The sequence below is a fragment of the Anabrus simplex genome, chromosome 5 (assembly GCF_040414725.1).
Source record: "Anabrus simplex isolate iqAnaSimp1 chromosome 5, ASM4041472v1, whole genome shotgun sequence".
In the NCBI taxonomy this organism is placed as follows: Eukaryota; Metazoa; Arthropoda; class Insecta; order Orthoptera; family Tettigoniidae; genus Anabrus; species Anabrus simplex.
This window is the reverse complement of record NC_090269.1, coordinates 450,129,821-450,144,887: the sequence shown is the minus strand read 5'-3', so window position 1 is coordinate 450,144,887 and position 15,067 is coordinate 450,129,821. Positions and strand designations below refer to the sequence as shown.

Sequence of the window (15,067 nt, the reverse complement as noted above, 5' to 3'; positions counted from 1 at the left end):
TTGTGTAAAGAAGGCTACCTATACAGTGAGGCCTACAATACTTATTGTTAAGCCCCTGTGGGTGGGTGATGCAGATAAAAAATACACCAATGGTATCCTCTGCCTGCTGTAAGAGGCAACTAAAAGGGGCAACTGAGGGATGATGGAATTGAGACCATATTACTTGTAATTAATGCCATTACATGAGGAACAACATGGGTCTGTGCATTGTCTGTGATTACTACGATCATGTGCATCGCACCAAGGTGGGGGAGCAGGTGTGCGTCTGCACAGACTTAAGTCCATGTGGCAGGACATGCCATTCGCTGCCCTAACTTTTTTTGGTTCCCCTGTATTCAGAATGGGTCTGCATTACCTATGAGTAATACTACTATGTGAGGAATATCATAGGTCTGCGTTGCTTGTGAGTAGTACCACTATGTGAGGAATATCATAGGTCTGCATTGCTTGTGAGTAGTACCATTATTTGTGACATACCATGAGTCTATATTACCTGTGATTAGCAGCGTTATAAGGGGCTGGTGACTTGGATTGTGGACCGCTTTGGACATTAAGCATTGAAATATAATTTTGCTGTGGAAGCAGTCCCTTGTTCAGGTTATACCATTATTTTAAGTTATTTTGTGGGGAGGTGAGGCATTCCGGTTCAGTTCCACTGATTGTTTCAAGTTAACAATCATTATTTGCCCTCATTGTTTTGAATTCTAGTTAATGGATGGACTTTAGAATTTTGATAGCCATATCATTGCACTCCTCCTCTGCGAACCATGTGACCTGGCCGCGGTGGGGAGGCTTGCGTGTCCCAATGATGCAGATAGCCGAGCCGCAGATGCAACCATATCGGATGGGTATCTGTTGAGAGACCAGACTAACGAATGGTTCATCGAAAGGGGGGTAGCAGCCTTTCGGTAGTTGCAAGGGCGGCAGTCTAGATGATTGACTGATACGGCCTTGTAATAATACTCAACATGGCTTAGCTGTGTTGATACTGCTACAGGCTGAAAGCAACGGGAAACTACAGCCGTAACTACCTCCCGAGGACATGCAGCTCTCTCTGTATGAATGATGTACTGATGATGGCTTCCTACCGGGTAAAATATTCAGGAGGTAAACTAGTCCCCCATTCGGATCTCCGGGTGGGGACTGCACGAGAGGGGGCGATCATCAGGAAGATGGATACTGACATTCTGCGAGTCGGAGCATGGAATGTTAGAAGTTTGAATCGTTGTGGTAGGTTAGAGAATCTGAAAAGGGAGATTGATAGGCTAAAGTTAGATGTAGTTGGTATAAGTGAAGTACGTTGGCAGGAAGAACAGGATTTTTGGTCAGGCGACTACCGAATTATCAACACAAAATCAAACAGGGGAAATGCAGGAGTTGGTTTAATAATGAATAAGAAAATAGGGCAGCGGATAAGCTACTATGACCAGCATAGCAAAAGAATTATTGTTGTCAAGATAGACACCAAACCAATGCCCACCACAATAGTGCAGGTCTATATGCCTACTAGTTCAGCGGATGATGAAGAAATCGAAAGAATATATGAGGAGATAGACGATTTAATTCAATATGTAAAAGGCGACGAGAATCTAATTGTGATGGGAGATTGGAATGCAGTGGTAGGCCAAGGAAGAGAACGTAGTACAGTAGGAGAATTCGGATTGGGACAAAGGAACGAAAGAGGAAGTCGGCTGGTGGAATTCTGCACTGATCATAATTTAGTCCTTGCCAATACCTGGTTCAAACACCACAAACGAAGGCTGTATACATGGACGAGACCTGGAGACACTGGAAGGTATCAAATAGACTTCATTATGATTAGGCAGAGATTCAGAAACCAGGTGTTGGATTGCAAAACTTTCCCCGGAGCAGACGTGGACTCTGACCACAACTTGTTGGTCATGAAATGCCATCTGAAGCTGAAGAAATTGAATAAAGGAAAGAATGCAAAAAGATGGGATCTAGACAAGTTGAAAGAAAAGAGTGTGGGAGATTGTTTCAAGGAACATGTTGCACAAGGACTAAATGAAGAGGCTGAAGGAAACACAATAGAGGAAGAGTGGAGAGTCATGAAAAATGAAGTCAGTAGGGCGGCTGAAGAAATGTTAGGAAGGAAGAAAAGATCAACTAAGAATCAGTGGATAACTCAGGAGATACTAGACCTGATTGATGAACGACGAAAATATAAGAATGCTAGAAATGAAGAGGGCAGAAAAGAATACAGGCGATTAAAGAATGAAGTGGATAGAAAGTGCAAGGTAGCTAAGGAAGAATGGCTGAAGGAGAAGTGCAAGGATGTCGAAGACTGTATGGTCTTGGGAAAGGTAGATGCTGCATGCAGGAAAATCAAGGAAACCTTTGGAGAAAGGAAATCTAGGTGTATGAATATTAAGAGCTCAGATGGAAAGCCACTTCTAGGGAAAGAAGACAAAGCAGAAAGATGGCAGGAGCATATCCAACAGTTGCATCAAGGTAACGATGTAGATAATTTGGTTCTGGAACATGAAGAGGCTGTTGATGCTGATGCAATGGGAGACCCAATTTTGTAGCCAGAGTTTGACAGAGCTGTGAGTGACCTAAATAGGAATTGATGATATTGATGATATTCACTCTGAACTACTGACTGCCTTAGGAGAAACCAGCATGGTGAGGTTATTTCATTTAGTGTGCAGGATGTATGAGACAGGAGAAGTAACAACCGATTTTCGGCAGAATGTTGTTATACTTATTCCTAAGAAAGCCGGTGCTGACAGGTGTGAAAACTACCGCACCATTAGTTTAGTATCTCATGCCTGCAAAATTTTAACACGTATTATTTACAGAAGAATGGAAAAACAATTTGAAGCTGAGTTGGGAGAAGATCAATTTGGCTTCAGGAGAAATGTAGGAACACGTGAAGCAATCCTGACTTTACATCTGATCTTGGAGGATCGAATCAAGAAGGACAAGCCCACGTACATGGCATTCGTATATCTAGAACAGGCATTCAATAATGTTGATTGGAACAAGCTATTTATGATTCTGAGGATGATAGGGATCAGATATCGAGAACGAAGAATTATCTACAACCTGTATAAAAATCAGTCTGCAGTGATAAGAATCGAGGGCTTTGAAAAAGAAGCAGCAATCCAGAAAGGAGTGAGGCAAGGCTGCAGTTTGATCCCTCTCCTTTTCAATGTTTACATAGAACAGGGAGTAAAGGAAATCAAAGAGAAATTTGGAAAGGGAATCACAGTCCAAGGAGAGGAAATCAAAAATTTGAGATTTGCCGATGATATCGTTATTCTATCTGAGACTGCAGAAGATCTCGAGAAGTTGCTGAATGGTATGGATGAAGTCTTGGGTAAGGAGTACAAGATGAAAATAAATAAGTCCAAAACAAAAGTAATGGAGTGCAGTCGAACGAAGGCAGGTGATGTAGGAAATATTAGATTAGGAAATGAAGTCTTAAAGGAAGTAGATGAATATTGTTACTTGGGTAGTAAAGTAACTAACGATGGCAGAAGTAAGGAGGACATAAAATGCAGACTAGCACAAGCAAGGAAGAGCTGTCTTAAGAAAATAAATTTGCTCACTTCAAACATTGATATCGGAATTAGAAAGATGTTTTTGAAGACTTTCGTGTGGAGCGTGGCATTGTATGGAAGTGAAACATGGACGATAACTAGCTCAGAAAGAAAGAGAATAGAAGCTTTTGAAATGTGGTGTTACAGAAGAATGCTGAAGGTGAGATGGATAGATCGAATCACAAATGAAGAGATACTGAATCGAATTGGTGAGAGGAGATCGATTTGGCTAAATTTGACGAGAAGAAGAGATAGAATGATATGACACATCTTAAGACACCCAGGACTTGTTCAGTTGGTTTTTGAAGGAAGTGTAGGTGGTAAGAAAGGTAGGGGTAGACCAAGGTATGAATATGACAAACAGATTAGAGCAGATGTAGGATGCAATAGTTACATAGAGATGAAAAGGTTAGCACTGGTTAGGGTGGCATCGAGGGCTGCATCAAACCAGTCTATGGACTGATGACTCAAACACACATCATTGCACTTCACGATGTACCATTAGGGGCTGATCACCTAGATGTTAGGTCCCTCTATAGAACAAACATCATCTTATTTATTGTTATTTCATAACGGCGGCCTGAAATTTGTCATCCACACGAGAGATCCTTCTTGAGCCATTGTATCCAGATGGATCACAACCTCGTTTGTGAAAGGCTGCCAGTTGTGACTGAAGATTGCACTTAACATATTGATTTCTCTGCAGGAAAATTTTGAACTTGGGTCATCAATGACACTCTTGAAAGAAGAAACCAATCCAGAGTTGACAGAGCCAGGACCAACACAGGTAAACACATTTGAGTTAGTCTATTTATCTGATGAGCCATTGCTCAATAGTGGCAATTACTTTACAGTTATTGGTGAGTGGTTGTATTGTTGTATTGTTGGATGCGCTTGAGAACGGTTGGCTGTTGAGAGAGCTCTTGCATTATTGTAGTGATAAAGTAGTGAAAACCTATTGAAATAGCTTAATTGTGTGTATATCTGATTCATTTAGTGCTGTTTATATAGTGGTGTTTAGTGCTTGTTGGTAGAAATTGGGAGTAGTGATATTTATTTAAATTTTGTAACAAGTAATTCAGTTGGTCTTCAGTAAATTATGTTTTCTAGGTTAAGTACGCTAGCTAGGTGTACCTTGTTTCGAATTTAGGTTTAGGAGATACTTTAGGTAATACTATTAACTTTTAAAATATTTGTAAATATCTGTAGGTTCGTTGGTTGTACTTACAAAGGCAGATTATCATAAGGAATAGTACCGTAACTTCTGCAGCAACTTCTCCGGTATTTTGTATAGATATCCATTCAAAATGAAGGTAATAATTTACTACATTAGAAAACACGATACGCCTGTAAACTTCCATTTAAAAAGAAAGTAAAGAGATTACACGGTAATAGTTAACAGTCGTTGTATTGTTATTGATTATTGTCGCTCCTCATATTCAAATATTGCATTGTTGGCTACAGTCGTGAACAAAGGGTGTAGTGTAGTCAAGTAAATATAAATAAAAATCAGCTGACCTTGTATTCCATTCATTTCTACTTCTGAGTAGGTAGTTAGTATCCGTAATTTATATTTCGCTCCCTCGATCTTTCAGTATTTATGAGCGGTTAGCTAATAATAATAAAGTTCATATATCCCAGTAATTGCAGTTCAAGTCCCTGGAGTAGTAGAAGTTTTGATAGAAATATTTGAGAAATTATTGTAGACAACCTCGTATATTTCAGCAGGCCTAATTAAGGACACTTTTTTTTCTCCGTCCCGTGGAGTAGGGAAAATAATAGTAATCCACCAGCTGTAATAATCACATAACCACATTTCAGTAGAATTGTAGTGAAGATAAGGTATAATATATTAGATAGTATCTTGCCATTTATATTCGTGTTTTTCTTCGTGTACGGCAAACCTTTTGATACTTAAGCATTTAACCAAACGCAGTGTAGTGTAGTGTAGATACATTGTAGTATAGATACAGTACATTTAGATAGTGCCGTATCTTGCCTGCTATATTCGTGTGTTATCTTTCGTGTGTATCTATTAGACCGTAATACTAATAATAATTTGTCTAAGTATTTAGCTTCGTTGGTAATCTTTGAGTACAGTAGTTCTTGCAAATTTCATTTCTGTTGTGCTTAGTAGTGACATATGGTATGGTACCGGTATCGTAATTAGGATACGTCTGAAAGTAGTTTAAAAATTACTGTAGTGTATTGTACAGTAGTATACGAATAATATCCTATTAGAATTTAGTGTGCTTATTTTATTATTGTAAAATATTTGTGTAGTACTGGTGTGGTAGAGGTATCCGTAGAGACTCTTACTAAAATACTGTTGTTGTAATTAGGATAGGCTTAATTGCAGTTTGGAATTGTGTAGTTCTTGTGTATTACTTTCGATATTCAGTAATTAACAGCAGTTTTTATCCTGTTAGGGGTTGTAGAATAATTTAAAAGTAGAGCACAAATAAGTAGTATTGTAGTGTAGTCGTATATTAAATACCTTATTGTTGTGTACTATCCCCGACAATATATCCCTTCGTTCATTTATTTTTTGCAAATAAGTTATTTTATTTTTTAATTTAATTTTTTTCCCCCCCGTAAAGAATTGCTAAGGAGCGCGAGTGTACTTATTGTGGGTGTGGTGAGGCATTGAGGGGTGTGAGGGAGGAGTTGGAAAGTTTGAGGGAGATAATTAGGATTTTCACAGAAGACAGGAAGGAAGATAGGACTCCCTCAAACAATGTACAGGTTACAGTAGGTGTACAAGAGGGAGGGGAAGGAAAGGGAGGAGTTGTAGAAGACAGGTGGTCTAATGTTCTAAGGGGAAGGAGATTGCAGGCTAAGGGCTCTATTCAGGATCAGAATTCAGGACAGGTGTCTGTGCGAAATTGGTGTGAGTCACTCCAGGTAGAACAACAGAGGGAAGATGAGGGACAGGGAACTGTTGCTGAGATGCATGGAAGTAGGAGGAAGGCAAAAGGTAGGAAAGGGAAGTGTAGAGTAGAGAATATGAAAAGACGGGTGGAACAGGGTCATGGGAAGGAGAAAAGGGAGGAGGAAGTAGCTTCTGCAGCAGTGAGAGAAGATAGGGCTGACCAGGAGGGTTGAGGCTCTGGTCATGGGGGATTCCCTCGTTAGACACGTGGGGAAAGTGTGTGGAGGAAAAGGAACCAGGGTAGAATGTTATCCAGGAATTAGGTTGAGGCAGATGTTGAGGAAAGTAGAAGAGAGGGAGGAGGGGAAGGAGAAGGTGGTAGTGTTTCACGTTGGTACCAACAACGTAAGGCAAGGTGATATAAGTACCAACATAGTTGGAGATGTGTGAGATCTGGTAAATGCAGCACGGGTGAAGTTTAAGAAAGTGGAGATTGTTATTAGTGGAATACTGTGTAGGAGGGATACTGTCTGGAGGGTGATTGGGGATTTAAATGAGATTATGGAGTGGGTATGTGGGAAACTGGGAGTGAAATTTCTAGATCCTAATGGGTGGGTAGGAGATAGGGATCTGCGCTCAGATGGCCTTCATTTAAACCGCAGTGGTACATATAAGTTAGGAAATTTGTTTGGAAGGGTAATAGGGTGGTACATTCAGGGAAACGGGATGGCCTAGGGAGCGGTGATAAGGGAACAGGAAACTGGAAATCAAGTAGGGATGACATAAAATTGTTAGTGTTGAACTGTAGAAGTATTGTAAAGAAAGGAATAGAATTAAGTAATTTAATAGATATATATTTACCAGATATTGTAATAGGAGTTGAATCATGGCTGAGAAACGATATAATGGATGCAGAAATTTTCTCACGGCACTGGAGTGTGTATCGTAGAGATAGGATAGGAATGGTGGGAGGGGGAGTGTTCATTCTGTTGAAAGAAGAATTTGTAAGCTACGAAAAAGTTAAAGATGAGACACATGATATTCTAGGTGTAAGCCTCATTTCTAAAGATAATAGGCAACTTGATATATTTGGAGTGTACAGATCGGGAAAGGGTAGCACTGACGAGGATTCGGAATTATTTGATAGGATAGTCAGCTATGTGGGAAACGACATGGAAAGAAATGTGATTGTAGCGGGAGATCTGAATTTGCCAGATGTAAATTGGGAAGGAAATGCGAACGACAGGAAGCATGACCAACAAATGGCAAATAAGTTAATATGGGAAGGACAGCTTATTCAGAAAGTGATGGAACCAACCAGAGGGAAAAATATCCTGGATGTGGTGCTGATAAAACCAGATGAGCTCTATAGGGAAACTGAAGTAATAGATGGTATTAGTGATCATGAAGCTGTTTTTGTGGTAGTTAAAAATAAATGTGATAGAAAGGAAGGTCTTAAAAGTAAGACTGTTAGGCAGTACCATGTGGCTGATAAAGCAGGCATGAGACAGTTTCTAAAAAGTAACTATGATCGGTGGAAAACGGTAAATAAAAATGTAAACAGACTCTGAGATGGGTTTAAAGAAATTGTTGAGGAATGTGAAAACAGGTTTGTACCTTTAAGGGTGGTAAGGAATGGTAAAGTCCCACCTTATTATAATAGATAAATAAAGAGACTAAGAAGGAGGTGCAGACTGGAAAGAAATAGAGTTAGAAATGGCTGTGGAAGTAAGGAGAAATTGAAGGAACTTACTAGAAAATTGAATCTAGCAAAGAAGGCAGCTAAGGATAACATGATGGCAAGCATAGTTGGCAGTCATACAAATTTTAGTGAAAAATGGAAGGGTATGTATAGGTATTTTAAGACAGAAACAGGTTCCAAGAAGGACATTCCAGGAATAATTAATGAACAAGGGAAGTGTGTATGTGAAGATCTTCAAAAGGCAGAAGTATTCAGTCAGCAGTATGTAAAGATTGTTGGTTTCAAGGATAATGTCGAGATAGAGGAGGAGACTAAGACCAAAGAAGTATTAAAATTTACATATGATAACAATGACATTTACAATAAGATACAAAAGTTGAAAACTAGAAAAGCGGCTGGAATTGATCAGATTTCTGGGGATATACTAAAGACAGTGGGTTGGGATATAGTACCATATCTGAAGTACTTATTTGATTATTGTTTGGTCAGAGGAGCTATACCAGATGAATGGAGAGTTGCTATAGTAGCCCCTGTGTATAAAGGAAAGGGTGATAGACATAAAGCTGAAAATTACAGGCCAGTAAGTTTGACATGCATTGTATGTAAGCTTTGGGAAGGCATTCTTTCTGATTATATTAGACATGTTTGTGAAATTAATAACTGGTTCGATAGAAGGCAATTCGGTTTTAGGAAAGATTATTCCACTGAAGCTCAACTTGTAGGATTCCAGCAAGATATAGCAGATATCTTGGATTCTGGAGGTCAAATGGACTGTATCGCGATTGACCTGTCTAAAGCATTTGATAGGGTGGATTATGGGAGACTACTGGCAAAAATGTGTGCAATTGGACTAGACAAAAGAGTGACTGAATGGGTTGCTATATTTCTAGAAAATAGATCTCAGAGAGTTAGAGTAGGTGAAGTTTTGTCTGACCCTGTAATAGTTGAGCGGGGAGTTCCTCAGGGCAGTGTTATCGGACCTTTATGTTTTCTTATATATATAAATGATATGAGTAAAGGAGTGGAATCGGAGGTAAGGCTTTTTGTGGATGATGTTATTCTCTATAGAGTGATAAATAAGTTACAAGATTGTGAGCAACTGCAACGTGACCTCGAAAATGTTGTGAGATGGACAGTTAATAAACGGGGTTAAAAGTCAGGTTGTGAGTTTCACAAATAGGAAAAGGCCTCTCATTTTTTATTACTGCGTTGATGGGGTGAAAGTTCCTTTTGGGGATCATTGTATCTAGGTGTTAATATAAGGAAAGATCTTCATTGGGGTAATCACATAAATGGGATTGTAAATAGAGGGTACCGATCTCTGCCCATGGTTATGAGGGTGTTTAGGGGTTGTAGTAAGGATGTAAAGGAGAGTGCATATAAGTCTCTGGTAAGACCCCAACTAGAGTATGGTTCCAGTGTATGGGACCCTCACCAGGATTACCTGATTCAAGAACTGGAAAAAATCCAAAGAAAAGCAGCTCGATTTGTTCTGAGTGATTTCCGACAAAAGAGTAGCGTTACAAAAATGTCGCAATGTTTGGGTTGGGAAGAATTGAGAGAAAGAAGAAGAGCTGCTCGACTAAGTGGTATGTTACATGTAATAAATATCATTTTTGGTCCGTATTGATGATATTAGATTGAAATAATAACATTAAGTTATTTATTAGACCACCTAATCAATACAAAATCGTCTTGGATGATTTACATAAATTAAGGCACAGCCCCAGCATTTGCCTGGTGTGAAAATGGGACCTCAAAAAACCATCTGCAGTGCTGCCGACAGTGGCATTCGAACCCACTATCTCCCGGATGCAAGCTCACAGCTGCGCGCTCCTAACCGCACAGCCAACTCACCCTGTCCTCAGTGATCTGATCAGTCATGATGTAGTTCTGAGAAGGAGAAAAGGTTTTCTGTAGTTTATCTTTTTTTGAAAGCCATTGTTTGTTGAAGTTTCATTATAAAGTTTGTTGGCTATTCTGTCAATGTCTTACAGTAATTTTAAATCAAATTACCCAAACAGAGTACTTTTGAATAGGCACAAAAATTTTGTGAGTTTCCTAAGTCGATATTGGACAAGACCTCAGATTCTATGGAGTCAAAGAACAATTGGACTGAGTGATCACTTTTACAGTGAACTAGTGACCCCTGTTTCTACCATGAAGGTAATCTGCCCTAGACCACTTAGTCGCTCCCAGACGTGCTCAGCTCAAACTATGAAAAATAACTTAAAAATTATACACTGGATTTGATGGGGGACATATATATCTATTATGGACAAGCCAAGGTCAGCTAATAGCTATAATTTATACAAGGTAAGGCATAACGTCAGTTTAGAGGGAAACATGTTTATTAAAATAAACAAGAAAATATAAAAAATGGTATGGGTTACTGTAGTCACGTCTTAGTACGTGAACCATGGGCAACGGTTGAGTGGCCTAGTAAGTGGTCCTGAGAGTCGGGATACCACTTGCTATGGAATTGGAGTGGGCATCTTGGACATATTCTGAGTCATGGCCGTCCTAGTGCTCAGGCGGCTAGGACTATACAATTCACTGGTGGTCTATAATCCGTTGGAGGAGAGATCCTCACTTTGACTATGTGCAAGTATGGTAGAATCCAGCTTCATGAGTTTACAGAGCTCAGAACATTTTAAGCAAGCCTCGGACCTATGGGAGTAATGGAGTCCTACTCCCATTTGACAGGCGAGGGACTCCTTGGAAACAACTTGGCGAACAAAGTGGAATTCGATAGGGAGCTATCAATATGAATGGGGCTTATGGAAGAAAGAAAGTAGAACTGGCTGAGTCAGCAAAGAGGATGCATCTGGATGTGCTAGGAGTAAGCAATATTTGGTTAAGGGGAGATAACGAGGAAGAGATAGGAGATTACAAAGTGTACTTGACGGGTGTTAGAAAGGCAAGGGCAGAGTCTGGGGTTGGGCTCTTTATCAGGAATACCATTGCACGCAACATACTTTCTGTTAGGCATGTAAATGAGAGAATGATGTGGGTAGATTTGTCAGTTGGAGGAATTAGGACAAGAATTGTGTCCGTGTATTCACCATGCGAGGGTGCAGATGAAGATGAAGTTGACATGTTTTATGAAGCCTTGAGTGACATCGTGGTCAGGATCAACAGCAAGGATAGAATAGTGCTAATAAGTGATTTCAATGCGAGAGTTGGGAATAAAACTGAAGGACACGAAAGGGTGATTGGTAAATGTGTGGACGATATGGAAGCTAATGGGAATGGGAAGCGTTTGCTAGAGTTTTGTGCTAGTATGAGTTTAGCAGTTATGAATACATTATTCAAGCATAAGGCTATTCACCGTTACACATGCGAGGCTAGGGGTACCAGATCCATAATAGACTATATCTTAACCGACTTCGAATTCAAGAAATCTGTCAGGAATGTATGAGTTTCCCGGGGATTTTTTGATGATACAGACCACTACCTGATCTGTAGTGACTAAGTATCTCTAGTATGTCGGGCCGAAACACCCCGCCCAGAAATATTACGAACTGAGAAAGAATGGCCAACTAAATTCTACCCAACGTTCGTATAGGACCTCTTCAAACCCTGAAAGATCAACGAAAAGGGGAAGAGAGAAGAGAAGAAGGAAGTACATGTATGAATCCACTCAGTTCTACTATTACAATCAGCGGCGAAAAGCCATACGCAATGTGTTTACAAACGAACAACCAATTTGCAGCCTGAAAGAAGATGTATTGCACACATTCTTCTCGGACATATTTTCTAGGCCTCACGAGCACAAAAGACCAGAATACCCTCAAAAATTCACTGAGAGTGAAATCATGGAGACTAACGACCTATACAATCCGGTCATATCTAAAGAAGACATTATTCAGGCAACACAGAACATCAAGATAGACACCGCAAGCGGTCCTGACCACGTAATCGTCCGAGCTATTAAAAACAGCACGATTTCAGAGATAATCGCAATCATCGCCACTAGAATGCTAACAACAGGGTTAGTACCATCGACTTTCAAGAAAGCCCGTACAATTCTGGTTCACAAAGGAGGCGACGTAAACGATCCCAGTAACTGGCATCCAATTACTATAGGCTCAGTTATTAGACGAGTCATCGAGAGAGTTCTTGACAAACAGCTTCGGAACTACATTGGGTTTCATGACAACCAAAGGGGTTTCACCAATACACCCGGTACTTACATAAATACCTCAATTTTGGAAGTCGCTTTACAGCACACTAGGCAAGAAAAGAACGATGCATGCATTATATTTCTCGACGTTCGCAAAGCTTTTGATAACGTCGGACATGCGCACCTCCAGAGCACACTGGAGTCGGTCGGAGTTCCCGAAAAACTGACGAGACTGATAATTGCTCTACAAGAGGGAAACGTAACACAGATAGAGACACGAAAACAGGGAACAGAACCCATCAAAATTAATCGCGGTGTGCTTCAAGGCTCCCCTTTGTCACCGGCATTATTTAACATCGCTACCAATCATATTGTGGAAGAATTTTCTGAAGATTCTTTAGCAAGGAATTACGGTTACTCGATTGCAAACGAGGAGCCTAACCTCACTATAATGTGTTTCGCCGACGATACGGTAATATTTGGGAAAAACACTGAATCTGCTGCCGAACTAGCCAGGATCGCCATAGAAAGATTTAAGGAACTCGGCCTGCACATCAGCGCTTCAAAATCAGCTTGTCTTTCTATCAAGAAAGGTCGGCTAACGGAGGAGAATATCATCATTAATGACGACTGTGAAATTAAATCACAGTGCAACGGAAGTGCAATTCATTACTTAGGTGTGAATTTCATCAATGAAATTAAACTGGATCCACAAGCCGTACTTGAAAAGACGCGAAACAAGATTGACACCCTTGTTAGCTCACCATTGCTGCAATCTGACCAGAAATTTTCAATTTTAAATAGTTCAGTATCACCTACTCTTATTTACCAACTCCAAGTTACTCCCCTAAACAAGATACCTCAATATTTTCTATCAGATGCGGATAAAATATTAAAGAGTGGAACTAAAGAATTATTACAACTACCAGCAGACGTTCCGGATCACATGGTATACTCCGAAAGGAAGTATAAAGGCCTCGGTTTGTTTCGCGCGACTTGGGAAGCCAAACTACAGCATATTAACATCTGTAATAAATTATCGCTTGCAAATAACGGCTACATTAATGCAACTAGAAACTTGGAACAAGAGCGTACAATTTGTTTGCAAGATCTAGGCATAGAAATGAATGATCGAGTTATGTCCAAAAATAGCCATCTTCCCAACGTAAGGAAGGTCCGACAGACACTACCAGACAGAGAAGTTCAGTCATGGACGAAGTTGCTGCACAAAGGAAAGGGCGTCGGACTCTTCCAGGAATACACGCCAGCGAACAAGTGGATAAGAGATCACCGAGGCTTATCCTGTGCGGAATGGAGAGAGGCCATCAAGATGACAGCGAACGTGTGCGCCGTTCGCTCCGTGCCAGGAAGGTCCCAGGACAACACCCTCTGTCGGCGTTGCCACAGAGAGCACGAAACCCTTGCCCATGTCCTGGGAGCCTGCCCTCACGGGGAGGTATTGAGAAATTCCCGCCATCATACAATACGACACATGATTGCGACCTCGCTGAGGGATCACGGTTTCACGGTGCACGAAGAGGTCTCTGGCCTAGCTACCGACGGGAGTAACAGACTTATTGACATGATAGCCTTTCAACCAGCTGGCAAGCAAGGACTAATCTTAGATCCCACAATACGCTTCGAGTCGCACGTTGGCCAGGCCGAAGAGGTGGACGCCGAAAAGAAGTCAATTTACCAGCCAACTGTAAACTACTATAAAGATAAATATCACCTAGACAATATTTCCGTCCATGGACTCATGATCGGAGCTCGAGGCACAATCCCTAAATTTCTTGTACAGCTATGGGATTCTCTCGGTCTCAGCCGGACACGACTCCACGACATCGCTATCGCCGCAATACGAGGTTCAGTGACCATACTCCGCAATCATCTATATAACATCTGACGAACCGTATTGCAAATCTATTCCTGAGCCTTTTGGGGAATCTTCTACCTGGCACACTAGCAAAGTCAACAGTAACTTAGAAGACAAAATACTGTGTAGTCGACATACTTTGTCCTTGTGGCAGCCTCTGCATGGGGGAAGTTGGTTTTTTTTTTTTTTTTTTTTTTTTGCTAGGGGCTTTACGTCGCACCGACGCAGATAGGTCTTATGGCGACGAGGGGGAAGTTGTAATAATAATAATAATAATAATAATAATAATAATAATAAGTGAAATCTGTCTGCAAACGAATAAGGGTAGAAAATTTCCAGGACGAGGAATTTAGACAGAAGTACATGGATATGATTAGTGAGGAGTTTCGAACAGTAGACCGTAAGCAGTTTCAGGATATAGAAAGTGTATGGGTGACATACAGGGATGCTGTAATAGGAACAGCAAGGGAATGCCTGGGAACAACTGTGTGTAAAGATGGGAAAAGGCGAACATCTTGGTGGAATGATGAAGTGAGAGCAGCTTGTAAACGTAAAAAGAAGGCTTTACAGAAATGGCTGCAAACAAGGGCCAAGGCAGACAGGGATTTGTACACAGATGAAAAAAACAGAGCTAAGCAAATAGTTGTTGAATCCAAAAAGAAGTTATTGGAAGATTTTGGTAATAACCTGAAAAGGTCAAGCAGCAGGGAAACTTTTCTGGACAGTAATGAAGAACCTTAGGAAAGGAGGGAAAAAGGAAATTAACAGTGTTTTGAGTATTTCAGGTGAACTCATAATAGATCCCAAGTAATCACTGGAGAGGTGGAGGTAATGTTTTGAACATCTTCTCAATGTAAAAGGAAATCATCCTGGTGGTGTTGGGAACAGCCAAGCTCATGGGGTGGAGGAAAATGATGTTGGTGAA

The 15,067-nt window shown here is 40.5% G+C and overlaps 1 protein-coding gene across 1 annotated transcript in view; it reads left to right on the top strand.

Moving 5' to 3' along the window:
- LOC136875100 (uncharacterized) overlaps positions 1-15,067 on the top strand; it is a 61,081-nt gene that overhangs the window by 14,630 nt on the left and 31,384 nt on the right. Inside the window, exon 3 of the mRNA XM_068227985.1 lies at positions 4,273-4,353. Within this exon, the coding sequence (XP_068084086.1) occupies positions 4,273-4,353 (81 nt within the window). The remainder of the gene's footprint in view (positions 1-4,272; positions 4,354-15,067) is intronic.